Source organism: Thalia democratica, chromosome 3 (genome assembly GCF_965202585.1).
Source record: "Thalia democratica chromosome 3, ktThaDemo2.hap1.1, whole genome shotgun sequence".
NCBI classification, from domain to species: Eukaryota; Metazoa; Chordata; class Thaliacea; order Salpida; family Salpidae; genus Thalia; species Thalia democratica.
Window position 1 is genome coordinate 55,189,501 of NC_139167.1, and position 22,538 is coordinate 55,212,038.

The 22,538-nt window shown below is 27.4% G+C and overlaps 1 protein-coding gene across 1 annotated transcript; it reads right to left on the bottom strand.

The window, feature by feature from the left end:
• Positions 1-209: 209 nt before the first annotated feature.
• Positions 210-21,015, bottom strand: LOC145832429 (heat shock cognate protein HSP 90-beta-like). Its single transcript, XM_082939744.1, has 13 exons — positions 20,323-21,015; positions 18,571-18,715; positions 4,659-4,789; positions 4,092-4,298; positions 3,475-3,918; positions 3,049-3,186; positions 2,678-2,843; positions 2,167-2,430; positions 1,846-1,985; positions 1,479-1,682; positions 922-1,136; positions 544-662; positions 210-310 (listed from the first exon to the last, which is right to left on the bottom strand). The coding sequence occupies exons 1-13, from the start codon at positions 21,013-21,015 to the stop codon at positions 210-212; spliced, it is 2,967 nt and encodes a 988-aa protein (XP_082795870.1).
• Between the last annotated feature and the right edge of the window lie 1,523 nt (positions 21,016-22,538).

Sequence of the window (22,538 nt, forward strand, 5' to 3'; positions counted from 1 at the left end):
TATAAACATTTTCATTTAGCTAGCAAGTTTATTGAAGAAAGAAAACGAAAGTTTAAAAATATCAACATATTTATAAATACTAACTAAGTTTCAAATTTCCTAAAATACATAAAGTAATTATCCTAAAAAAACATGTGCTCAATGGAATTAAAGTAGCAAAAACGTTATAAGACTCAGCAACGCCATCGAGCAGATAAAATTTGAAGCTTTTAATCGACTTCTTCCATGCGGCCGGCGTCTTCCTCGGCGTCTCCCTCCAGTGGTGGCATCTCGACTTCTTCTTCAGTTTCCTCCACCTCCATGTCAATTCCTAAAGAAAATTTTAATGATGAAACTCAACAAACACGCACAAATAAACGAGCTTAGATAGATTATTGTATATAAATAATACTCCTAAATATTAAACCTAAACTCCTCCATAGTAAAACGTAAAACCTGTTAACATACTAAACACTAGCATTTAAAAAAGAGAGAGAAAAGAATTTGAAAAGACTTCGATTACGTCTCGTAATTTTTTTTATATAATTATCAAAATTTTCTTACCAAGACCGAGTTGGATCATCCTGTGAACTGAAGAGGCGTGTTTTGAAGGATCTTGAAGTGAAAATCCGGATGCGAGAAGAGAAGTTTCGAACAAAAGCATCACCAAGTCTTTAACTGATCTGTTTTTGATTTATTAATAATATGTCAATAAACTTAAAAGTACCTTAGTTATATACTAAAACAACAATAATAAATTTTCAAGCAAAAATCTTTTTTTTAATTTAGGTAATGAATATATGCTTTTATGATAAACTACACACATACGCTTACTTTTTGTTTAGAAGTCTATGATGAACAGATTTTAAAAAGTTTTGAAATCACTTAAAATGAGCAGCAATTCATGTTTAGAGTATTGAAAAAAATATATAATAAACAAACTTGTCGTTCTTGTCAGCTTCGGCATTCACTCTCAACTGTTCCATGATGGGATGATCGTGATTTATTTCCAAATTCTTCTTAGCTGCCATGTACGCCATCGAGCTTGAATCTTTCAACGCCTGAGCCCTCATGATCCGTTCCATGTTGGCAGAATATCCGTGTTGTGACGTAACAATGCAGCAAGGCGATTGCACGAGACGGTTTGATACCACCACCTGTGAAGAATAGGAAAATAATTGTATAGACTAATAGGAAATGAAAATATAAAAAGGAGTAAGTAGATTACCATAATATTATTTCAAATTGTCGCTTTTCAATATCTTGTCATATTTTAAAACAATCCAATCACTATTAGCTTGAAATTACTTTAAATAACGATTTCTATTTTTATTTTACTTTTATGATCTGATGATGTAGCCACCAGTTTATTTTAAATATCAATATATTTATTTAATTATAATTTAAAAGTCGTAAAATTTACGCTTTATAACGTTAAATAGTATTCAAATATACTATCATTGTAATAAACTGATTTAGAGTTAATACCGATAATTAACCTTTTCAACTTTTTTGTCCAAGATTTCCTTCATGACGGTGCAGAGAGGCTCGAACTTCTTGGTGGCTTCTTCGAATTTTTTCTTCTCTTCTTCATCTTCTGGCAGTTCGAGTCCTTCTTTTGTGATGCTGACAAGATTCTTGCCTTCATATTCTTTCAACTGCTGCACGCAATACTCATCAATCGGCTCCGTCATGTAGAGAACCTAAATTGGTATCATTTATTTAATACAATTGGTTTGTTTATGATTTTTATTTTGAGATGCTAATGCTACTTTTGTTATTTTTTGACATTTTGTTAAACTTAATAAATAACTTTATTCATTTTAATTATTTTTTTTATTTTTTAAGTCATTATTTAGTAGCTACCTCGAATCCTCTCTTGACAACTCTTTCGACAAAGACAGAGTTTTGAACTTGTTCTTTCGATTCACCGGTGATGTAATATATGTCCTTCTGATTCTCCTTCATCCTAGTGACGTAATCAGCTAGTGACGTCATCTCTTCAGCTGTAAAAAAAGTTTTATTATTTCTACTTGATGTTGCACGCATTTAAAAAACTTTTAAAACTTGTGTTAATAATTATTTGATTTCAAGTTTCGTGTTACACAACTTTTTTAAATTTTAATGAACAATCAAGTTACTGAAAGGAAAACAGAAAACAATAATCAATAAGTAACATATACAAACTTGTTTGAGAAGAGTGATATCTGAGGAATCCTGACAATTTCTTCCTGTTTTGCGAATCCTCGTGGATTCCCAACTTCAAGTTCTTTCCAAAATGCTCATAAAATTTCTTGAATTGCTCCTGATCTTCGCTGATCTCAGTGAACAATTCCATGCATTTCTTCACAATGTTCTTGCGGATGACCTTCAATATCTTCGATTGCTGAAGAGTCTCTCTTGAGATGTTCAAAGGAAGATCTTCGCTATCGACAACACCTTTGACGAAGTCTGTGAAAATTGAGTTGTTAATAATAAATATTTTACAAAATACCTGTTACCTAATTTATGCGTCAAAAATTAGTTTAGATGAGTTCATATCGTTTAGTATAATTTATTAAATTATATTGTAAGTCTTAAATTTCCTTCCAATTTAATGCATATAGTTAATTTAAACACTAGTTTAATGAGCTATATTTTTACATACCATATTTATTTTAGATAAATGTTTTAATAAGTTTTTTTACTAGAAACTAACTGAGGTATTCAGGAATGAGTTCTTCACAGTTGTCCATGATGAATACCCTACGAACGTACAATTTGATGTTGTTCTTGCTGTTTTTGTTCTCGAAAAGATCCATTGGCGCGCGTTTTGGCACAAACAGAAGAGCACGGAACTCGAGTTGTCCTTCTACTGAGAAGTGCTTTGAAAAGAAGAGAGTGTTTAACAAGGTTTAAATTGTTTGTTTATTTATTTTAAGTTTATCAGAAACTGCTCAGACATCCAAGGAAGATTTTCGCTGTCATTTACAAAAAGTATTCAGTGGAAACTGCGAACGTGGAAACATCATCATTGTAGTTTTTTTTTTGTATAATTATCTTGAGTTTAAAACAATAATTATAACTAACCTTTACAGCAAGATGATCTTCCCAGTCGTTGGTCAGACTCTTGTAAAATTCTCCATACTCGTCACCTGAAATATCAGCAGGGTTGCGAGTCCAAAGAGGTTTGGTCTTATTGAGTTCCTCTTGATCAATGTATTTCTCCTATTTCATAACAAGGTATCATAAAAGTGTTGAGGTTATTTTAAAATGTGGCAGTTATAACAAGTTGTAATATAACACTCCAAGTTGAAACATTTGTTAGAATTTTTTGTATTAAATTTGATAAACTATTCGTATTTAAATATAAAAAGACAAGAAAATTCTATTACATTAGACTTTGTTAAGAATTTAAGAATATTGATTTGAACTACAATTAACTTATGTATAAAATTTCAAACTTCTTAGAAACATAAGAGCCAAAAAATTTACTATATGATATTATCTAGGTACCTTGATTTTTTTCGTCTTTTTCTTCTTGTCAGCAGATTCTGACTCTTCGTTCTCGTCGAGATCTTCCACTTTGGGCTGATCATCTCCAGCTCCTTCCTCCTGTACCTCTTCTTCTTCGTCGTCGCTCACTTCCATTTCCCTCTCCTTTTCAACGTGCATGATGATCGGGTAGCCGATGAACTGGGAATGCTTCTTCACGATGTCTTTCAGCTTCTTCTCCTCAAGGTACTCCTTCTGATCTTCTTTGATGTGAAGGATGATTTTGGTTCCTCTGGTAAGATCGTCTTCGCATTCCCTGATGGTAAAGGAACCTCCGGCTGAAGATTCCCAGCAGTAGAGTTCATCGTCGTTGTTCTTAGAAATAACCTGAACCTTGTTGGCCACCAGGAAAGCTGAGTAGAAACCCACACCAAACTGACCAATCATTGAAATATCAGCTCCTGACTGTAATATTATTTGTGCATTACTTTGTGTTTACTGAGAAATTAATATTTATTACTTAAAACTAAACATAAACTTAAATAACTGCGTTTTAATCTTCTTTCAAAACAAAATTGAAAATTAATAAAATAGATTAGTTTCTTAGTAATTACAATCAATATTTAAATGAAACTTACATTGAGAGCTTCCATGAAAGCCTTGGTTCCAGATTTGGCAATTGTACCAAGGTTGTTGATCAAGTCAGACTTGGTCATACCAATACCCGTGTCAATCAAAGTGATGGTCTGGTTCTCCTTGTCTGGAATCACCTCAATCTTCAAATCCTTGCCAGAGTCTAACTTGCTGGCATCCGTGAGACTCTCATATCTGATCTTGTCAAGAGCCTGTGAAATTTGTGATTATATATATTTTTTTTAATTAAAAAATTATCATATAATTTAAAAAAATTATTAGATTAAGTATACAAATAAGGTATTTTTGTTATATTATTACAAATTAGTATGGCTTCCTTATTTTAGAATGTTTAATAAAGCATGTTGTTCTTATATATTCAATTTGATTTTTTTTTTTAATTACATATAAATTGAGGGTTTTAATTTGTACATAACCATATTAAAAGTTTTATTCTGAAAAACTTGTTAACTTGTCATACTTATTTAAACAAAATGATTTACACATTTCTTGCTCAAAATATTTAGTCGTTTAATGTTAGAGTCATTTATAAAACTAAATGAATAACAAACATCAGAAGAGTTGGAGATAAGTTCTCTAAGGAAAATTTCCTTGTTGCTGTAGAAAGTGTTGATGATGAGACTCATCAATTGGGCAATTTCTGCCTGGAAGGCAAAAGTTTCTGTATCTTCTATGTTGGACACTAGAAAATATAAAATTTTCTGACTACTAATTATAAAACTTATATGTTTTATCTCAAATTAAATACTAGATAATTATAATAATTTGAACAACTATATTCAGCTGGATAAGTACAGGTTTCAAGCAAATTTTCTCCAGGTTTTGAAAATTTTCTCCAGATTTTTAAGAATACACTTTTTTGGGCCTATTTTTAGTTTAATGTTAAGTTCAAGGTAACAAACTGTGTTAAATAGTATAAAATATTGAAAAGATACTTTTAAGCTACTTTTAATGTATTTTTTAATAAAAAAGCTTTTGATGATGACAATTTTTTTTTATCTATATGATTAAATTTTTGTGTCAAATTGAAACTTTTCTACTTAACATCTAAACAACTATTTAAATTCCAGGTTTTAAAGTTTTTTTTTTGGTGGTGATTGTACAAAATTCCAGATTTAGATTGTTCCAGGTTTTTTAGCTTAAACTGTCAAATTCTAGGTTTTTCTAGAGATACAGGTTTTTTGGTCAACCTTTAAGTAGTTGTACTATTTAATATTTATATCTTTAAAAATTGAAAACCTTATTTATGGAAAATTACTAAAGTACTAAACCAAAACTTTTTAGCAGTAAAATATTTAACTAACTTACTTTTGTTTTTTTGTTTACTGGATGAATTTTAACTAGATCTGAAAGATAAATATAATGGTTAACTCTTAGATAATAATATTCTAAGCTATATCAAAATTGGCTAATTAATAGGAGCTAAACAGTAAAAATAGATAGAAAACTAATTCTTAAAACATTCTACAAAAAAACATTAATCATTATCCAATATAAAGGTATTTTTTGTATGCAATCATTATCTGTATGAGTATTAAGCTTTTAAAAGACTAACATCAACAGCTTTTGATTTTTACAGGTCATTATAAAACAGAGACAATTTAATTTAAATGCTCTCAAAAATACACACATGCAACTTATATCACACATATTAAATATAAAAATATTTATTCTTTTAAACTTATAAACCACACAGACAACAATATCAACTGGTAAAAATATAAAATATAGCTTATGGTGTTATGGATTTTTTGGTTTTTTTACCTCTGAGAAATGAAAACAAAGTACAGAATGAATATAATAATACTAAGTATCTTAATAAATGTCACTACACCCATCTTAGCATGTTTAAAAACTCTTAGCATTAATTATTCATTAAATATTCAAATACTTTACTGTACTTGGTTTTATAAATTACTTATACTTTAAATCAGTGCCTTTTACAGATTAAAACAATTCAAAATAGTTTTTGAGATATAGCCGGTCAAAGTTAGAGGCAACAATAGGATCCTTATGGGAGGCGCAACTAAAACAGCAAATAACTAGAAATCACTAAAAATCTATCTTCTCCTACGTTTTTTGGGATAACTACCACAAATTTTCAGGAAATGTTCCTTGCAATATTTAGAAAATTCTGTTGGAACAGATTTTAAAAAAATTAAAAAATAAAAGTTTTATAACAAAAAAACAAAAAAAAACATTTTTTTTTTGTTTTTTTTTTAAATAAAATATTTATTTTTTAATTTTTTAAAAATTCCTTCCGACAGAATTTTCTAATTATATCAAGGAACATTTCCTGGAAATTTGAGGAAGTTATCTTAAAAAATGTAGGAGAAGATAGATTTTTAGTGAAATAGTCTATTTTTGCCGTTTTAGTTTGCGCCTCCCATAAGGATCCTATTGTTGCCTCTGACTTTGACCGGCTATATCGCAAAAACTATTTTGAATTTTTTTAATCTGTAAAAAGCATTTTGTAGCTTAGTAAAAACTAAATAAAATAAGATCAAAAATCAAAAAAGGGTGTTTACCCCCCCTATGCCCTTAAATATTTAAATACTTTACTTTACTTGGTTTTATAAATTACTTATACTTTAAATCAGTTTTACATCTTAAGCTGTTACTCCAAACTCTCTTAGCCACAACTGACTTTATTTGAAACCATCTGCTTTAATAGTTTTACTGTTAAAATAATTCAGATTTAACCTTCTAACTTGTTCCAATAAATATATATTTATTTTCACTTAACAAAGCTTAGTAGCTTTATAGTGCTTCTTTAGATTTAATTGAAGTTACTACTCTTTGAGAAAAAAAACACAACCTAATTAATTTTTTTCAGTAAAAGCCAAAGTACAGATGAAATACTGTAAATTAAACTTTAATAAAAAAAAAATTTACTAACAATTAAGAAAAACTTAAGAATATCCTGTTAAATCCTGAGATTTTCAAAAATTTAAAAATGTATTGAGTTATTTTTAGTATACAGAGTATCCTAAGTGAGTAGCAACCCTAATATATACCATCAGTAATACTTACAGATATACAGTATTACTTACAGTAATACTTGAAGAAAAAACTAGAAATAGCTTGAAAATACATGTTTGGAAAAATGTTATATTTAGCCCGAATTTTGCACAAAACTTCAATCAAGCTTGATTTTTAAAATAGCCCTAAAAATATAAAACATGTACTGATAATTTCTTGAACTACAAACAGTGTTTCTTAATCTTATGTGACTCTTAAGAACAAAAAATTTTTCATAAGTTTAAAATTTAGTAGATTACCATTTATAAAATATTTTAATAACATTTTAAGTAATTTTTTCCTACCAAGGTACTAAAAAGTTCAATTAAATTTTATTTATGATGTAAAGAATATGTCCTGATACCTTTAAAAATCTTAAAACTACCCTGAGTTATTTATAAAAAACAGAACTATATTAAGTCAGCTGGAGTTTAATAAAAAAATCCCAATACCCTGAGATTTTCAAAAACTTCAAGTTATCTTGAGTGAACTTAAGTATACTGAGTATCCTAAGTAAGTGGCAACCCTTATATATATCATCATTAAAACTAACAGAGACTTATGGAAAAATCTAGATATAGCTTGAAAATATTTCAACATTAGGAGAAATGTTATATATAGCCTACATTTTAAACAAAACTTTAAACAAGATTGAGTTTTTAAAACAGCCTTAAAAATATGAAATAGGTACTAATAATTTCTTTGAGTATATCACATGTATTTTATGTAACTTTTTTGAAAAAATAAATTTTTCCATAATGAGTAGAATACCATTAAATAAAGAATTTCATTTGAAGGATTTAAGTTTATTTTCCTGAAAAGATAGAAAAAAGTTCAATTAAACCTTATTTAAGATCTAATAAATCTGGCCTGAGACTTTTTAAAAAATTTAAAAGTACCCTGGGTTTTTATAAAAAACAAAACTATCACAATTCAGCCTAAATAAAAAAAACATAAATCTTGTTTTATCCTGAGACTTTAAAAAATTTCAAGTTATTTTGAGTATAGAGAGTATCTTGAGTGGCAACCCTAATATATACCAAGAATAAAATTTATAGAAAACCTATAAAAAGATTTTGAGAAGTGTTACACATATAGCCTGAACTTAAAGCAAAAATTTAAACAAACTTGAGTTTTTAAAACAGCTTTAAAAATGTCAATTAGGTACTGGTAACTTTGTTAACTAAATCCAATGTTTCTTATATAACCAAAAAAAATATAAGTATAAAATCTAGTAGATTAGCATTATATAAAATATCTTAATTGGAAGGATTCAAGTAATTTTTTCTTACAAAGGTACAAAAAAGTTCAATAAAATCTCATTTATGATATAAAGAATCTGTCAAAGAGAGTAAAATTAATTTCAGTTTCAGAAAAAAAAAAATATATTATGTCAGCCAGAGTTGAAAATTTATATTATCTTAAAATTAAAAAAAAATTGAAAATTTCTCGAGTAATCTTGACTACACTGAGTGTATAAGTGAGTAGCAACCCTTATATATATATATCATTATTAAAACTTCTGGAAACTTCTAGAAAAATCTAGAAATTCCTAGAAAGTACTTAAATATTCATGAAAAATCTAATCTTTTTTAAGCCCAGCTTAAGTTCTTCAATTACTTAAACTTTAAAACTGAAGTTTGAACTTTCTTTTTTAATATATTTTTAAAGATTTAGTTAAAACATTTCTCAATAAGTTTAAAGAATAAAAAATAAACTTATTAAGAAATGTTTTAACTAACAATTCTAAAGAAAATATTTTTTCATATACAAGATACTAACAAAAACACTTTAACAGTTAAACTAGACTGATTAATTTAAAATGTTTTTTTTTTGCAAGAATTTTAAGCAATAACTTTCTAATAACATACTAATAGTTTTGTTATTTTTTGTTACTAACTTTTACATTGTATCTATGATTGCATCTAACTGCTCTTTTAAGAAGTACATTAACTTTATTAAGTTTAATGTGTCTTACCACGACAAAATCAACAATATCTAGTTTGATTAATTAATAGTGAACTAAAGACTATTAAATTTAAACATTTCTCATCTAAATTTTACATCCTCTTAATATTAAGATGTTTACTAGATATTTAACTGATATCTGTAACAACTTAGATTAGCAAATTTTTGCTCAAGTTTTAAGCTAAAACTTATTGTATAAACCTTTACAGTAGTCTTCTGTTATTCAACAGGACTAGAATCCATCAAATTGTTTCGTTTTGTTCTTTTTGATCAAATTATTGTTTTTTGAGTTTGCAAACCTCCTCAAATTGTAATGTTTTATAATTCCCAGACCATTAATTGTTCAAGATCCACACAGTTTATTGCTTTGTCTTCCATATGCATCATTAACAAGTTTATTTTTAAAATTAAACATTGTTGTTTACAAATCTGTTTTATGTATTTATCTACCTCATAAGTCTATACACTTAAGAACAAAGTCAACCAGCTTTAATTGAGATTGTTCTTAAAAATCTTGAACTTTGACAATCAAAAACCATTGTTTAACATATTTGTAATCTAAAACAATTAAAATATAAATTAATTTAGTTTTAATTAAACAGTAATATAATTAAGTAGAAAAATCCTTATTTTAATCTATATTAATGAAATTTTAGTAAAAGTACTAATCTAAATCAGTATGGTAAGGTAAGATTTTATAACAGTTTCTTTCTATTTTTATAACTTATGTTAACTGTAATGAAAATAATTGCAAAAATTTAAAACATTAAAAGAATAAATAAGTATTTAACACCCATACTGTAAAATACATAAATAAAGGTTTGTTAAATGATTTCTGGAAAAGTTAATATTGCAAAATGATTTTTTCTAACACACTAATTTTTACTTGTATATTACATACACTTTCAGTATACCTTTGTAATGATTGTAAACACCTGTTCTACAAATTAGTATGTACATTAATTTTATTAGTTGTATATTTAAGATTACCACAACAAAACAGTTTGTGTCTTTTGTTGTATACAAAAAGTGAATTTGAAGTTATATAACTAATGTAAATACTTATAGTTTTTCATTATATAAAGTTTATTCAGTTTATACAATCTTTACTCATTAAAAATACACCTAAATGAACTTTTCAAATGCATATACGTGAATACTATTTTTAGGTTTTTGTAAACCTAGTATTTGTAAATGCTATGGTTTCCTAGTTTTTTGATTATTAGAATCAAATTTTACTATTTAACTGCAAATAAGACCAATTTTAGAATTACTGGACTAAGAGAAGTTTTATTGTGAACTACTCTATTTATTAAAAAACTTTGATTTCTAGTGTTAAGATTTAGATTTAACCTTGTGAGTGTTTGTCAAATTATGTGTCAAAAAGGATTTTTCAATTAAATAGATAATTTTCAATTTGGTGTTATTTGTTTTTTAAGAAGTAGTAGAATTAGAGGTAATGGAACTTACTTGCCTTTCATAAATGATATCATTGTAGAAGGCTAAGTTTCTGATACAACTTATAGTTTTTTTTTGAAATAAATTAAGAGTGGTATATTTAAGATTGTCTGTTAGTTTTTTATTTAGCTTGAATATTCGGCTGAAGCTTATACTTTATAATATTGTTTATCTAATGCGCTCAAAAAATTAGTCTAAATACCTGGTGTAAGATCAAACCTTTTAATTATCAAGTCGTACACAACATGCTTATACAACTTATTATGATCTAGTAAAATAAGTTTGTTTTTTATCTTCAACAAATAACACAAACAAAAATTAAACTAAGAAATAGAAAATTCTGAATAGTATGGTAAGGTAAAGATGTATATTATAAACAAAATGTATAAAAAAAGTTTTCTAACAACATTAAAATTAAAAAAGAGTTAAAAAAACAGTCGTGCCAAATAGGTGTATATATTGTTTGATTACAGTTAAGTATGTGTGCACCGACTGGAGTCTTAATACAGATGTACAGTTAAATATGTTTAAGCTTATTCTTTACTGGTTTAAAACATATATTAAAACTATTAATGAAGTTAATATCAATACCTATTAATAGATTAACCTGTTTATTTCAATCAAATATATTCTATACTAGTTTACTTTTACACTTTTTAATAATTTTTAGTTGAGTTTTATATTAAAAAACTAGCTTTTTCATATAGAGCATAAGTTGGTCTTAATCTTGGTCAAAAGAGTCAAAAAATCAAAACTTTATGTTAACTTGAGCTGGTCTCTCAGCCAACAAAAATCCAGATTTCGGCAATGAAATATAATTTTTGCTGATTTTTTTTTGATTTAAATTGTTAACATTTGAAAGAATATAACTGAAAGAATTCTAAACAATTTATGCTACATATAATTGTTATTTTTGTTTAATTTCACTTGTTTTATGATCCTGTGGTTAAAATGGTAAAACCTTAATTGTGTAAAAACAAAAAACAATAATCAAACTCATTTTGTGTTAATATAAAAATACTTATGTTAAATAAACTTGTGTTTATATATTTGATTAGTTGTTATATTATAGTTGTTTAGTGAAATCTTGTACCGCTTTGATTAAGGTTTTTCCTGACAAAAATTTATGAATCAATTTTGAAAATTAAATTCAAGTTGTTTACTTATTTAATTAAAAAAATGGTCTGTAGTTAAAACTTAAAAAGTTGTTATACTTTATTTAAGTTTGATAAATTGTAGAGTTTCATTTCTTTTAAATATTTGCATTTTTATCTACTGATGAGTATAATTAATTTTATATTTAAAACAGTTCTAGTACGAGTTTGACTAAACTAATTTAAACTTATTATTAAACTTTTTTTTTTGATTTTATTTGGTTTTAATCAAGCACATGTTTCATAAAAACAATATTTCTTATTTTTTTGACAATAAAGTTTTAATATAGTAAAAATGTCAGACGTAGTTGAAATGTTGCTAGTAGTAACAGTTATCTATCTTTGCTTTAAATAGCTTGTCTTCGTCTCTGATAACACGTGTAAAAAGTTTATAAATATTTAGTTTTAAATAAGTATATCATACCAATTATAAGTAGTTAAAAAAAATAAAACAAATATTGCGTACCTTAGCGGGTGCGTACCTCTAAAAGTGCGTACCTTACCAATGTCTTTACTTTTTAAAAGGTACATATTAGAAGTTTGGACCTGTTAGTAAATATATATTGAATATCATAAAAAGTAGAAAAAAGTTCCTGCAAATAATGCTGTGCCCTGATTTGTATGTAAAACCGAAACTTCATTACTTGATTAAATTTTAATAGTCTTGGGTAAGTTGGGTTAGGGAAAGGGTAGAAATAAATAAAAAAATGAAAAATCTTAAAATAAAAATTGCTTATTAAGCATATATGCAAACGATTTGTTGCATTATGCTAATGATTTGTAAAATTATCAAGCTATCCTGACCAACAAATCTAAATAAAATGTTTGCTGTAAAATTTGTTAATCATTTTGAATTAGTTTCAAGCTATAAAAACTCCCTAAAATAAAACCTTAACTAAAAAAATCACATATATGGTCAATAGTCAATAAACTCTAGGGTGCTATTATTACAGCTACTTCTGATTTACCGGCTCGAAAAAGTTTTATGTTACAGAAATATCATGAAAATAATTTAAGATGGTTTGAAGAAATTTTTACTTTGGTACCAACCGATTTTCTAAAAACCAACCCCAATGCATAATGTATGGGATCCAAAAAATGCGACCTCAAATTTTTTTGTTGAATTTCTTATTATGTTACCAATTATTACACAAATACATTGTGAACAATTTAAAACGATTTATAGAAAGTTTTGTGGTTGCATTTATTGATTTAATATGTTTTTTATCACTATTTGTAAGTTTTCTTGAGTTTCGAACTTTTTTTCAAGTTTTAAAGTTGAAATTTTTAGATTCCATTCATTTTGCATTGGGTTTTAGTCCTGACGAGGGTTTTCTAAAATGGGCCATTTCGAATTTTAGGAATCCATTAGCTGCAAAGGGGCTAAAGAGGGGGGCGTAGAGTGGCTTAATGCCATAATTTGAAACTTACACTAGATAATTTATGTTGATGATATAGAGCAAAAATAAAGGTTTTACGTGTTTTAAATGGTAGTTTTTAACTTACACTAGATATTCTGGAGATAATGATGAAAAGAAAAAAAAAGTCTCAGACGTGTTTAAGGTAGTCTAACTAAAGCTTATACTACATATTAGGCGACAATTTAAGAAATTTAGTTGGTATAAAAGGCATTTGGGGAGACAAGGTCATAAATTGAAACTTACCTATTAAATATTCTGGATGTTATGATGAAGAAAAAAAAATTAAAAGGGTTTTATACGTAATTGAGTTGTTTTTTAATTTTTTCGAAGAAGGCCATAGCTTTTTAATTTCTTCGAAGGGTCCTTATGAAAAAAAGTTTATGAAACCCTGGTCTAGACAGTCAAAATAAATATATTTTAAATCGTTAGGAATATATCATATTTGAGTTTTATAAAAATATATTTTTTGTAAATTTCCTGTTGTCATACCTTCATAAGAAAAAAAATTAATTGTGTTTACATCTAGTTAATAAAGTTCACTACAACAAACTAATCATAATTGATTTTGTGGGCTAGAAATTTGGTTTTTATCATATTTTCTTTACTGTATATCTCGGCATGCGATAAAATTGATTAATTTTTGTTTTAAAATCTATATATTTATGTTTGACACACTAATAATTAAATTTAAAACATTTTTTTATGCTTGTTATTTAAATTCAAAAAAAAAAGTTGTTTTTGGTTTTAGTTTATATAGTATTTCTTCATATTTGTTCAACTCTTATTGTAGTCATTTAGTTTACAGTCTAAGAGTAGTATAACTATAAAAATACCTTATACAATTTCGAGGATGTCAGACTAATACAAGAATATTATATTTAAAACAAAACACTGGTAAATTAAAACGGATTAAAAGTTTGAGAAAAATGCTAAGTTTTTATGAATTAAACGCCACAATTACGATTAAATAAAGAAAAGCACATAATTACAAATGCAAAAAGAAAGAGAAAATTAGCCATTTTTTTACTAAACTAGTATATTTCTACCATTGTGCCTTTATGTTTTTATTAAGTTACCACTTTAGTCTGACATAGCGATAGTTCTTATAAAAGGTGTGTAACTAGCATGCACTTAACGGTATTTAGGTCGTCCCTTAAGAACATTCTTAAGAAAAAAAAGCAGTCTGCATTGCAATTAAGTCGGCTCCGTAAACTGAACCGCTAAGCTACCCATGCCTAAATTTGAGTGTAAAAACAGTTTTCAGTACTAATTTTGAAAATTGTATTATTAAACTTTAAAACACTTTGTTAAAAACTAAAAAGCCATGGCAAGCATTGTCTTTTGAATAATCAAAATGAAATTAATAAAAAAAAAAGGTATTGAGTTTTTCTAACATAAATTCTAAAATTTAAACATTTTAGCAAAGTTTGTGACAAAACTGAAGTAGTCTTATAAAGAAAACAAACGAAAAGGTTTGTCAAAAGAAGGCCTCGGCGAGCGTTAAAGCTAATTAGGAAAATACTACATAAGTTTTAGTTACAAAAAAAAACAGTTCTCAAGCGTAATTTTTATGAAGATGTATTACAAACCTTGAAAAAAAAAAGAGGATCTGCTTAGATAACTATTTAGTACTTAATTTTAGTTAGTCATACCAAAAAAAAAAGAAATATTTTAAGTTAAAAAGTATAAAAGATTTATGTTTTCATAAGTAACAATTAGTGTTACTTTGCCTTATTCAACAAGATATTGTACACTTATTAGTTTAATTTATAACTACCTTAAATTATTCTTTATAAAGTTTATATTGTAAATGATGCTTTTTCTCACTTGCTAAGTCATTAAGTTGTTAGTTTGACTTTAGATAGAAAACACTTTTAAAGCCTAGTACTGTTTTAGTTTATGCAAAAGTTAAATACTTTTCTTTAATGTGCCTGCCAGAAATTTCTCAGGTCATATTTCTCTACCATGGTAGGTAGGTAAAAAAAGAGTGTGGTAAATCTTAATGGCTAAAATTATTACAATCGTTGCAAGAATTCTATACAAAAAAATTATAACACAATTACTCGAGCATCACATTTAAATTTAAACAATTAAGCGTAAACTTTATATTCAAAACGATAAGTTAATAAAAATTTTACAACTTTTATTGGTAAACTTAAGCTCGAAGCTTCTAATTTTATTAACACATAAGAATTGAATTTGATACTAATAGTGAGGCTAACTTTTTAGGTTTAAATTTTATACCCTAAAAACTAATGAATTCTTAGACAAATTACAGCAACCAGTTTACTTCAATGTTCTTTTAAAAATAAGCCTAAGCCATTAAGTTAATTTTAATAAAAGTAAGAAGTATAAGCATAAAAATAATTCAAAAGTTATACCATTAATGTTTTAGTTATCAATAAACGAAATTAATTTTTACAGTGTATTAGTTAATAAAGTTATAGTAAAAGAGAGGCGGCTCGAGGTACTCTTATTTTACTTACTGAAAAATGATATACGAGTTGTAAGTAAGTAAAATAAAAGTTACTACTTTTTTAACTTTAGCTAATGTCTATAAAGAAAAGCATTCAATTTGTGGTTCAAAAAGAAACTTGATATTATGTGCTATCCTAAATTAAGTACGTAGGACCTTACCTGGTTGAAAAAATATACAAAGAAAAGCAAACTCAAGATCCTTTTTCAAGTTTTTTGAACAGTACAGTGGATACAAATCAGACAGCAAACATGAAAGTTCAGACTCACTTTTACCAAGTGCTCACTTCACACAACTACTGAGATACAAGTACCAACTAACTTCTTTCTTTTCTGCATAAATAAATAACTGTGATGTGATAGTTGTGTCGTTGCGATCTACTGTGATGTGGTAGTTGTATCGTTCGGATCTACTGTGATGTGATAGTTGTAGTGTTGCGGAATACTGTGATGTGATAGTTGTAATTTTGCGGTCTACTGTGATGTAATAGTTGTATCGTTCGTATCTACTGTAATGTGATAGTTGTAGTGTTGCGATCTACTGTGATGTGATAGTTGTAGTGTTGCGGTCTACTGTGATGTAATAGTTGTATCGTTCGGATCTACTGTAATGTGATAGTTGTAGTGTTGCGATCAAATGTGATGTGATAATTGTATTGTTGAAGTCATAATTTGAAACTTTTGAAACTTATATTACTTATTCTGAAATTCACAGTGAAAAGTAGAAAAAAAGGTTTTACGCTAATTTAATGGCAGTTTTAAAAGACTTGTACAGATATTATAAGAAAATTCAGAAATTTAGTTGGCAATAATTTGCAAAAGGGGTAGCCACAAGGCCATAATCTAAAATTTACACAAGATATTCTGGAGTTGATGATGAAGATCAAAAAAGTTCTTAGGCGTATATAATGATAGTTTTTCTGAAAAACCTTGTCGGAGGGAGCCACAGCTATTTTTATTTCTTTAAAGGGGGCCTTATGACAAAAAAATTTGGGAAACCCTGATCTAGAAGTTAGAACATTGTAGTTATGACTTTAGATCTTATAACTTATAATTCTGCTTAACTTTTAAATACTTTATAACAATGTTTGTCCTGATTTTTTACTTAGTTTATAACTTCATTGATTTGATGCGTCATGCTTTCTAAGACAAACTATAAAACTGTTATTTTTATACTTTTTTTATCATTTATTTTTATTGAAATAATCTTCAATCACTGTAAATTACTAACATTTCTACACCTAATATGGTTTCAAACTAAAATAGGCGAAATCTAGCTATCAAAAACTTTTAGTAGCTTTTACAAGAACATCACAGTGGTAGTTTTGAAACTATATCTGATAATTTTGTATTCAATGTTAAAAGTTCTAAAATCAGTTCGGAAAAATAGTTTATACTTATCTGTAACTTCCAATTTAGAAACAAGCACTGTGCAAGCTTAGTGTTTAAAAGTTGCTCGTATCAAGATCAACAAAAAAATCGGCGAAAGTCTGCTTAGAAGAAGCCTGGACTTTAGTTTGCCGTGAGACAAGCTCAAGTTTAACAAAGGATTGATCGTACCAATTCAATATTGATACGAGCGTACCGGTGTCTTGCATAGTGGACAGCATCTTAAACGTTGCACGGCAAAAGAAAATGCTAACGTCACTGATCATTGCAAATGGTTGCTTCGCTGGAAAGTTTCATAAACCGTTTGTAGATTGACGACTGCAAGTTTTCCGGTTGTGACTGACTGATAAGTCCTAATAAGGACGAAACCGGTCTCAGTCTACCGGAAGCTTTTGGTCTGATGATCGAATGGGCATGATCAACCCTTTGCTTACCTAATAGTCAAATAAGTTTTTTATCTTATAAAACTATATCAAACAGTTCTAGGTAGTGGTAAAGTACAGTAGGAATATCGATAAAGTATGCACCCGAAAAAGTTACGCACTAAATCTCGAAAATAAGTGGGATCTTTATAAAATATTATTAAACGAACGAACTTAAACGTAAAAAAAACATTATTTTAAAACTAATAATTCTTATATCAAACAATTGTTTTTTTTTAACTAAGTAAATCTAAAAACAACTATACTAGACCTTATTTGTAACTAGAATATGTAGGTTATATCTACTATTCGGTGTGAAAAGAGCTAAATTCCTTTCAAAACTTTAAGGTACGCATTTCATGTAATAAAGACACTTTTGCCTTGGTTCAAGGTACGTACTTTACAGATTTTCCAACTGTAGTTATTTCTGCAAAATATTTTTCTTCAAAATTATTTTAAATTATGGTAATATGCTTTTAATAGTTTATAGTATTGTAAATATTAAACATCATACACGTTTGTTTTTACAAAAGTATTTCAAGTTTTCAAACTTTTAATACATGCTTTGTATCTTTTCTTGAAAAACAATTTCCAACACTTTTTAAGACTTTAAACCAGGGTTTATTAAAGTGGGCGATTTTAATAAGTCGAGAGCAACAACTAGTAAAACGGCGGAAGGGGGTGTTTTCAAATTTCTGACAGTCATAAAATTTTGAAACTTATACTAGATATTCTTAAGTTGCAGATGAAGCGCAAAAAAAAGGTTATAGTAGTTTTTATTAGTAATTTTGAAACTGACACTAGATATTCTTGGGGTTGTTTTTAGTCTTAGGTGTTTTTAAACCGTAGTTTTTTGAGTAGTCTTATTGAAGGGGGCCATTTAAAAAAAAAATCTTGGAAACCCTGCTTTAAACAAACAAAAATAAAATCAGCTAATTGATACAACTTTTAATAAAAATGACTTAATTTTCTTAAGAAGGTTAAGAAAAAGGTTATCCATAGTAAGCTTACAAATAAGTGTTTAATTATTTTTATCTTAAGCTTAAATTTTGTTTTGTGGTGTACGACTTGAGGTCTTTTCGTACACCAGGTCTTTAGACTAAATGTTTTTGAGCTTCTTGTTTTTTTTTGTTTTTTGCACGTGTTCACGCAAACTTACACAAACGAGGCCAACTTGGCCCGGCAGGACATCGATCTTCAGCACTTCAAGTCCGCACTGCTCAAGTTCTTCTTCATATTTACATCGGTGGTACTGGCTGCATTGTTCGCCAACAGCCTGCAAGGTTACATGAACCTGCAGCTTTACACCATGAACGTTTGAATGGAATTTTTGTGTGCAAAAGAGTTTTTTGAATGATAAAGTATTGTTTTACCTGGTTATTGTTTTTCTTTTTAGTTTATATGACAAACTTTATTTTTTTTTAAATGCATTAGTAATTGCGAAGTTTTCTGTTCGATCTTAAGCTAGTTATTCTTTAAAAATTCAAGTGTTTATTGTTACTTATAAGTGTTTTAGTTCTAAGAAAAACTTTCAATAGTTTTTGTTTAAACTGATTAATGTTTAATTAGTTATTTTTATTTTTGTCATTAAAGCCAAGATTTTATTTATAAATGTTTTAAATAAAAACAATTCTAACAAACTTAACCAAAAACATAACACTATGGTACTAAATAAATGGACAAAGGTTCTTCTTTTATTAAACTCAAAATATAAGATTATAACTCAACAGAATTTACAGAGTTGTTAACGTAATACTTGCTTTTTTTATGCATTAAAACGCGAATAGCTAGTTAAAAAAAAATTGCAAACTGGCTATACTATTATTAAACACGTCCTTATTTTTAAAATATTTAATTTCTTAAATAGTTTAGTTAGTTTACTTTTATGGCTCTTGAAATCTGAAAAATTATATTAACATAATACTTGAAATACAAGTCCATACAAAATGTTATAATTATATTTTTTAAAATTATATGTTTGTGCTAAGTTTTGACATTAACTTAGTTATTTTGTAATATATTACGAAAAATTAAAGCTATAAATTATTGTGCAACAATTTTTATTGACATAGAATAAGAAGTTTACGAATACTAATTACCTTGGTATGCATAGAAAACTGCTTAAATAACAATTAAAAAAAGTTATTATTATCATACTAGACAATCACCAAACCAACTAATATGAGATACCTTTAAAAATTTAAAAATTAGATCTTTAAAACTTCAAAATTAACAAGATTTTATAATTTAATTATTAGGAAATACCCTAAAAACATTAGTAATTGTAAAACAAATTAATCGTTAGTGGATATAAAATTACAATAAAACAATAAAAAATCAACAATTAACACAACAAAACACAAAATATATTTTTGACGAAAAAATAAAGAGTAAATGTGTAAATTTTTTTAAAAGTTCTTTATATTTAAAAGAAGCACTAAGAGTAAAAAAGTGAAACCTTATGCATTTTAAAAAGTGTTTCAGTATTTAGTTGTAAAGTACAACTAAGATATGAGTTTCTAGAATTATCTATGTTGTATATGTATATTTATTTACTAGATAAAAAAAGATAGTCTAAGAGTCCTAGAGCCAATGTTACAAATTCCTCTATTTAAGTTCATTTTAATATGTTTTGTTCATTGTAAAATATTTTGTAGAAGCAAAACGAATCAAAATAAGATCATCTTCTTGTTTTAAACTTTCTGAAATGTTGTTAAAACTTTCATAATTTTCACTTTGAAAGATCTTAAAAACTATTCTGTATTTTCCACTATTGAAATCTAATCTAATTGAAGAGTTAGAACAAATTATCAATTTAAGGTGTTTAATTGTTTTTTCAGTTTCTTCACTTGAAATATATAAACGCATGTTTATGATGAGTTTAGCAGGTAAATTCAAGAGCATTACCGTGTCATTTTCTTCAACCAGCAAATCGTAGCATGAGCACCAACATTCTTTACCCTCATCTAAAGCACACCAGGGATCAGTAAGATCAACCAAAGTTTTTATTTGCGGCATTTCAAACACCTTGTTGTCAAAATAACAAATTTCAAAATATTTCAACAGATGAAAGAAAAAATCTTTGTACACGAGTTCAATTTTACCGCTTACGTCATACACTTTTACAAAATCCTTGCTCATGTCAATAACAGTGTACGACACCCCAGCTCTTAATTCAACTTCACTTGATCCCTCTCTAAAAGTAACGCACATCAATGAACCAGTGTTCAACCCGTGTCTGATGACATCGTGGATTTTATAAACAGAACTGTGGTAACCCACAAACAACTCGTACAAAAAATTAGTCAAGCTCGTTAAAACAAAAGCTTGGCAAACTCCCTCGGCAGGTTGGTAGTTCCCGTCAAAATGCAATTGAACCAACGCTTTTTCCAGCAACGGACCTACATAATTTTCATCCGAACTTCGGGAGTAAATCAGCTCGTTGTGGGAAAACGCCAAGTTGTCGTTGACAACAACGTTGCAAACTTTTCCGCTTTTAAAAAGACTGAAGAGAACATGCAATTTATTTTCAACTTTAATCTTTACAACTCTTTTGTACACTTCAATGTTTGTTGCCAGCGAAGCCATGGCGGCTATCATAGCAGAGTTTTCTAATTGTCCTTGTATGAAGTTGCATACTGTTACATCGTTACTGACTTTGGCGTCTTTGTAAATATTTCCTAATTTTTTCGTGCACAAGTTTTGATCCTCTAGTTTACAACTTGAATTTAGAAGTTGTTGCTTTGTTTGGTTTTTCTTTTTGAAAATATTTTTTATGAAGCTCATGTTATTAAGTAATTTATGTAGTGTATCTAAAATTTAAAATTGTTTTAAATAGTTGTAAACTTATTTTATCAAAAAGTAATTTACATTGGTCGGATTTAATCTGATAAAATTAAAAATGGTTTCAGGATATTATTTAACAAGTATTACAAAATCATTTTAAGTTTTATTCTTATTCGTCGCGTTTAAACAACTTTAATGTTTTTGAAAAAGGTACATCTACTAGTTTATATAGAGTTTTGGTATAAGAATAAATAAGTTAAATTTAAATTTAGTAATCTGACTGCAAATTACGTTAGTCAGCTATTGAAGTAGTATAAGACACACTGCGCCAAAACTTAAACTTATAATTTGGTTTATAAAATTCATTATAATTAAAAAAAAAATTAACAGTTAAATTTACTCTGGATTTTGATAGATAAATTTATCTCAGTTTATAAATATTTTTACTAGCCTGAATAACAACTCTGTATTGTAAGTATTCTTTTATTATAATATATATTAAAATTAGTGGTGTACCGGACCCGGTCCCGGACTTTTTTTTCAAATTAGAATCCGGCCGGACCCGGATCCGGACTTTTTTTTCAAATTAGAATCCGGCGGGAACCGGATCCGGATTTTTTTTTTTAAATTAAGATCCGGCCGGAACCGGACCCGGATATTTTTTACAAATTAAAATCCGGCCGGATCCGGATTCTTAATACTCTAAGTTATTTGTAATGTAAGTATTATAGAAACTACTATGTACGATAATGCAAAATATATATATATATAACTAACTACTAACTAAGTATAATTGAGTGAAGTTTATCTTTTATGTGTTATATCTAACTATATACTTTTGAATTGTAAAAATTATCATTTGAAAAAAATTAGACTAAAACATATAGATGTGCTGCTAAAATGATTAAATAATAAGAAAGTTTATGATATGTTATTAAGGTCTAGTAAAGATTAACAGTTAAAAATAGTAGCTGGTATGTTTGCTAATTTTCTGAACAATATTTACATTTAAATTTTATTAAGATTGAAAGAACAAAAGAAAAACTTGAAATTGATAGAACAGTAAAAAAAAACTTCTAATTGAAAGAACAATAAAAAACACTAAAATATCTTTTTTGCTAAACTTATAAGCTTTCCATGATTTTTGGCAACCAGAATATCACCTAATTTTAGCAAATATCAGGGTTGTTACTCTTTGATTCAAAAAAAACTAACCTGAGTGATTATAAACTTTCCTGAGTCAGAATGAGATTTTGAAAACCAAAATAATAATTTATGTAAGCTAATAATCGGTAGAACAGCTAGCCACAAGGTTGAACATTTTAAGTAATGTTTAC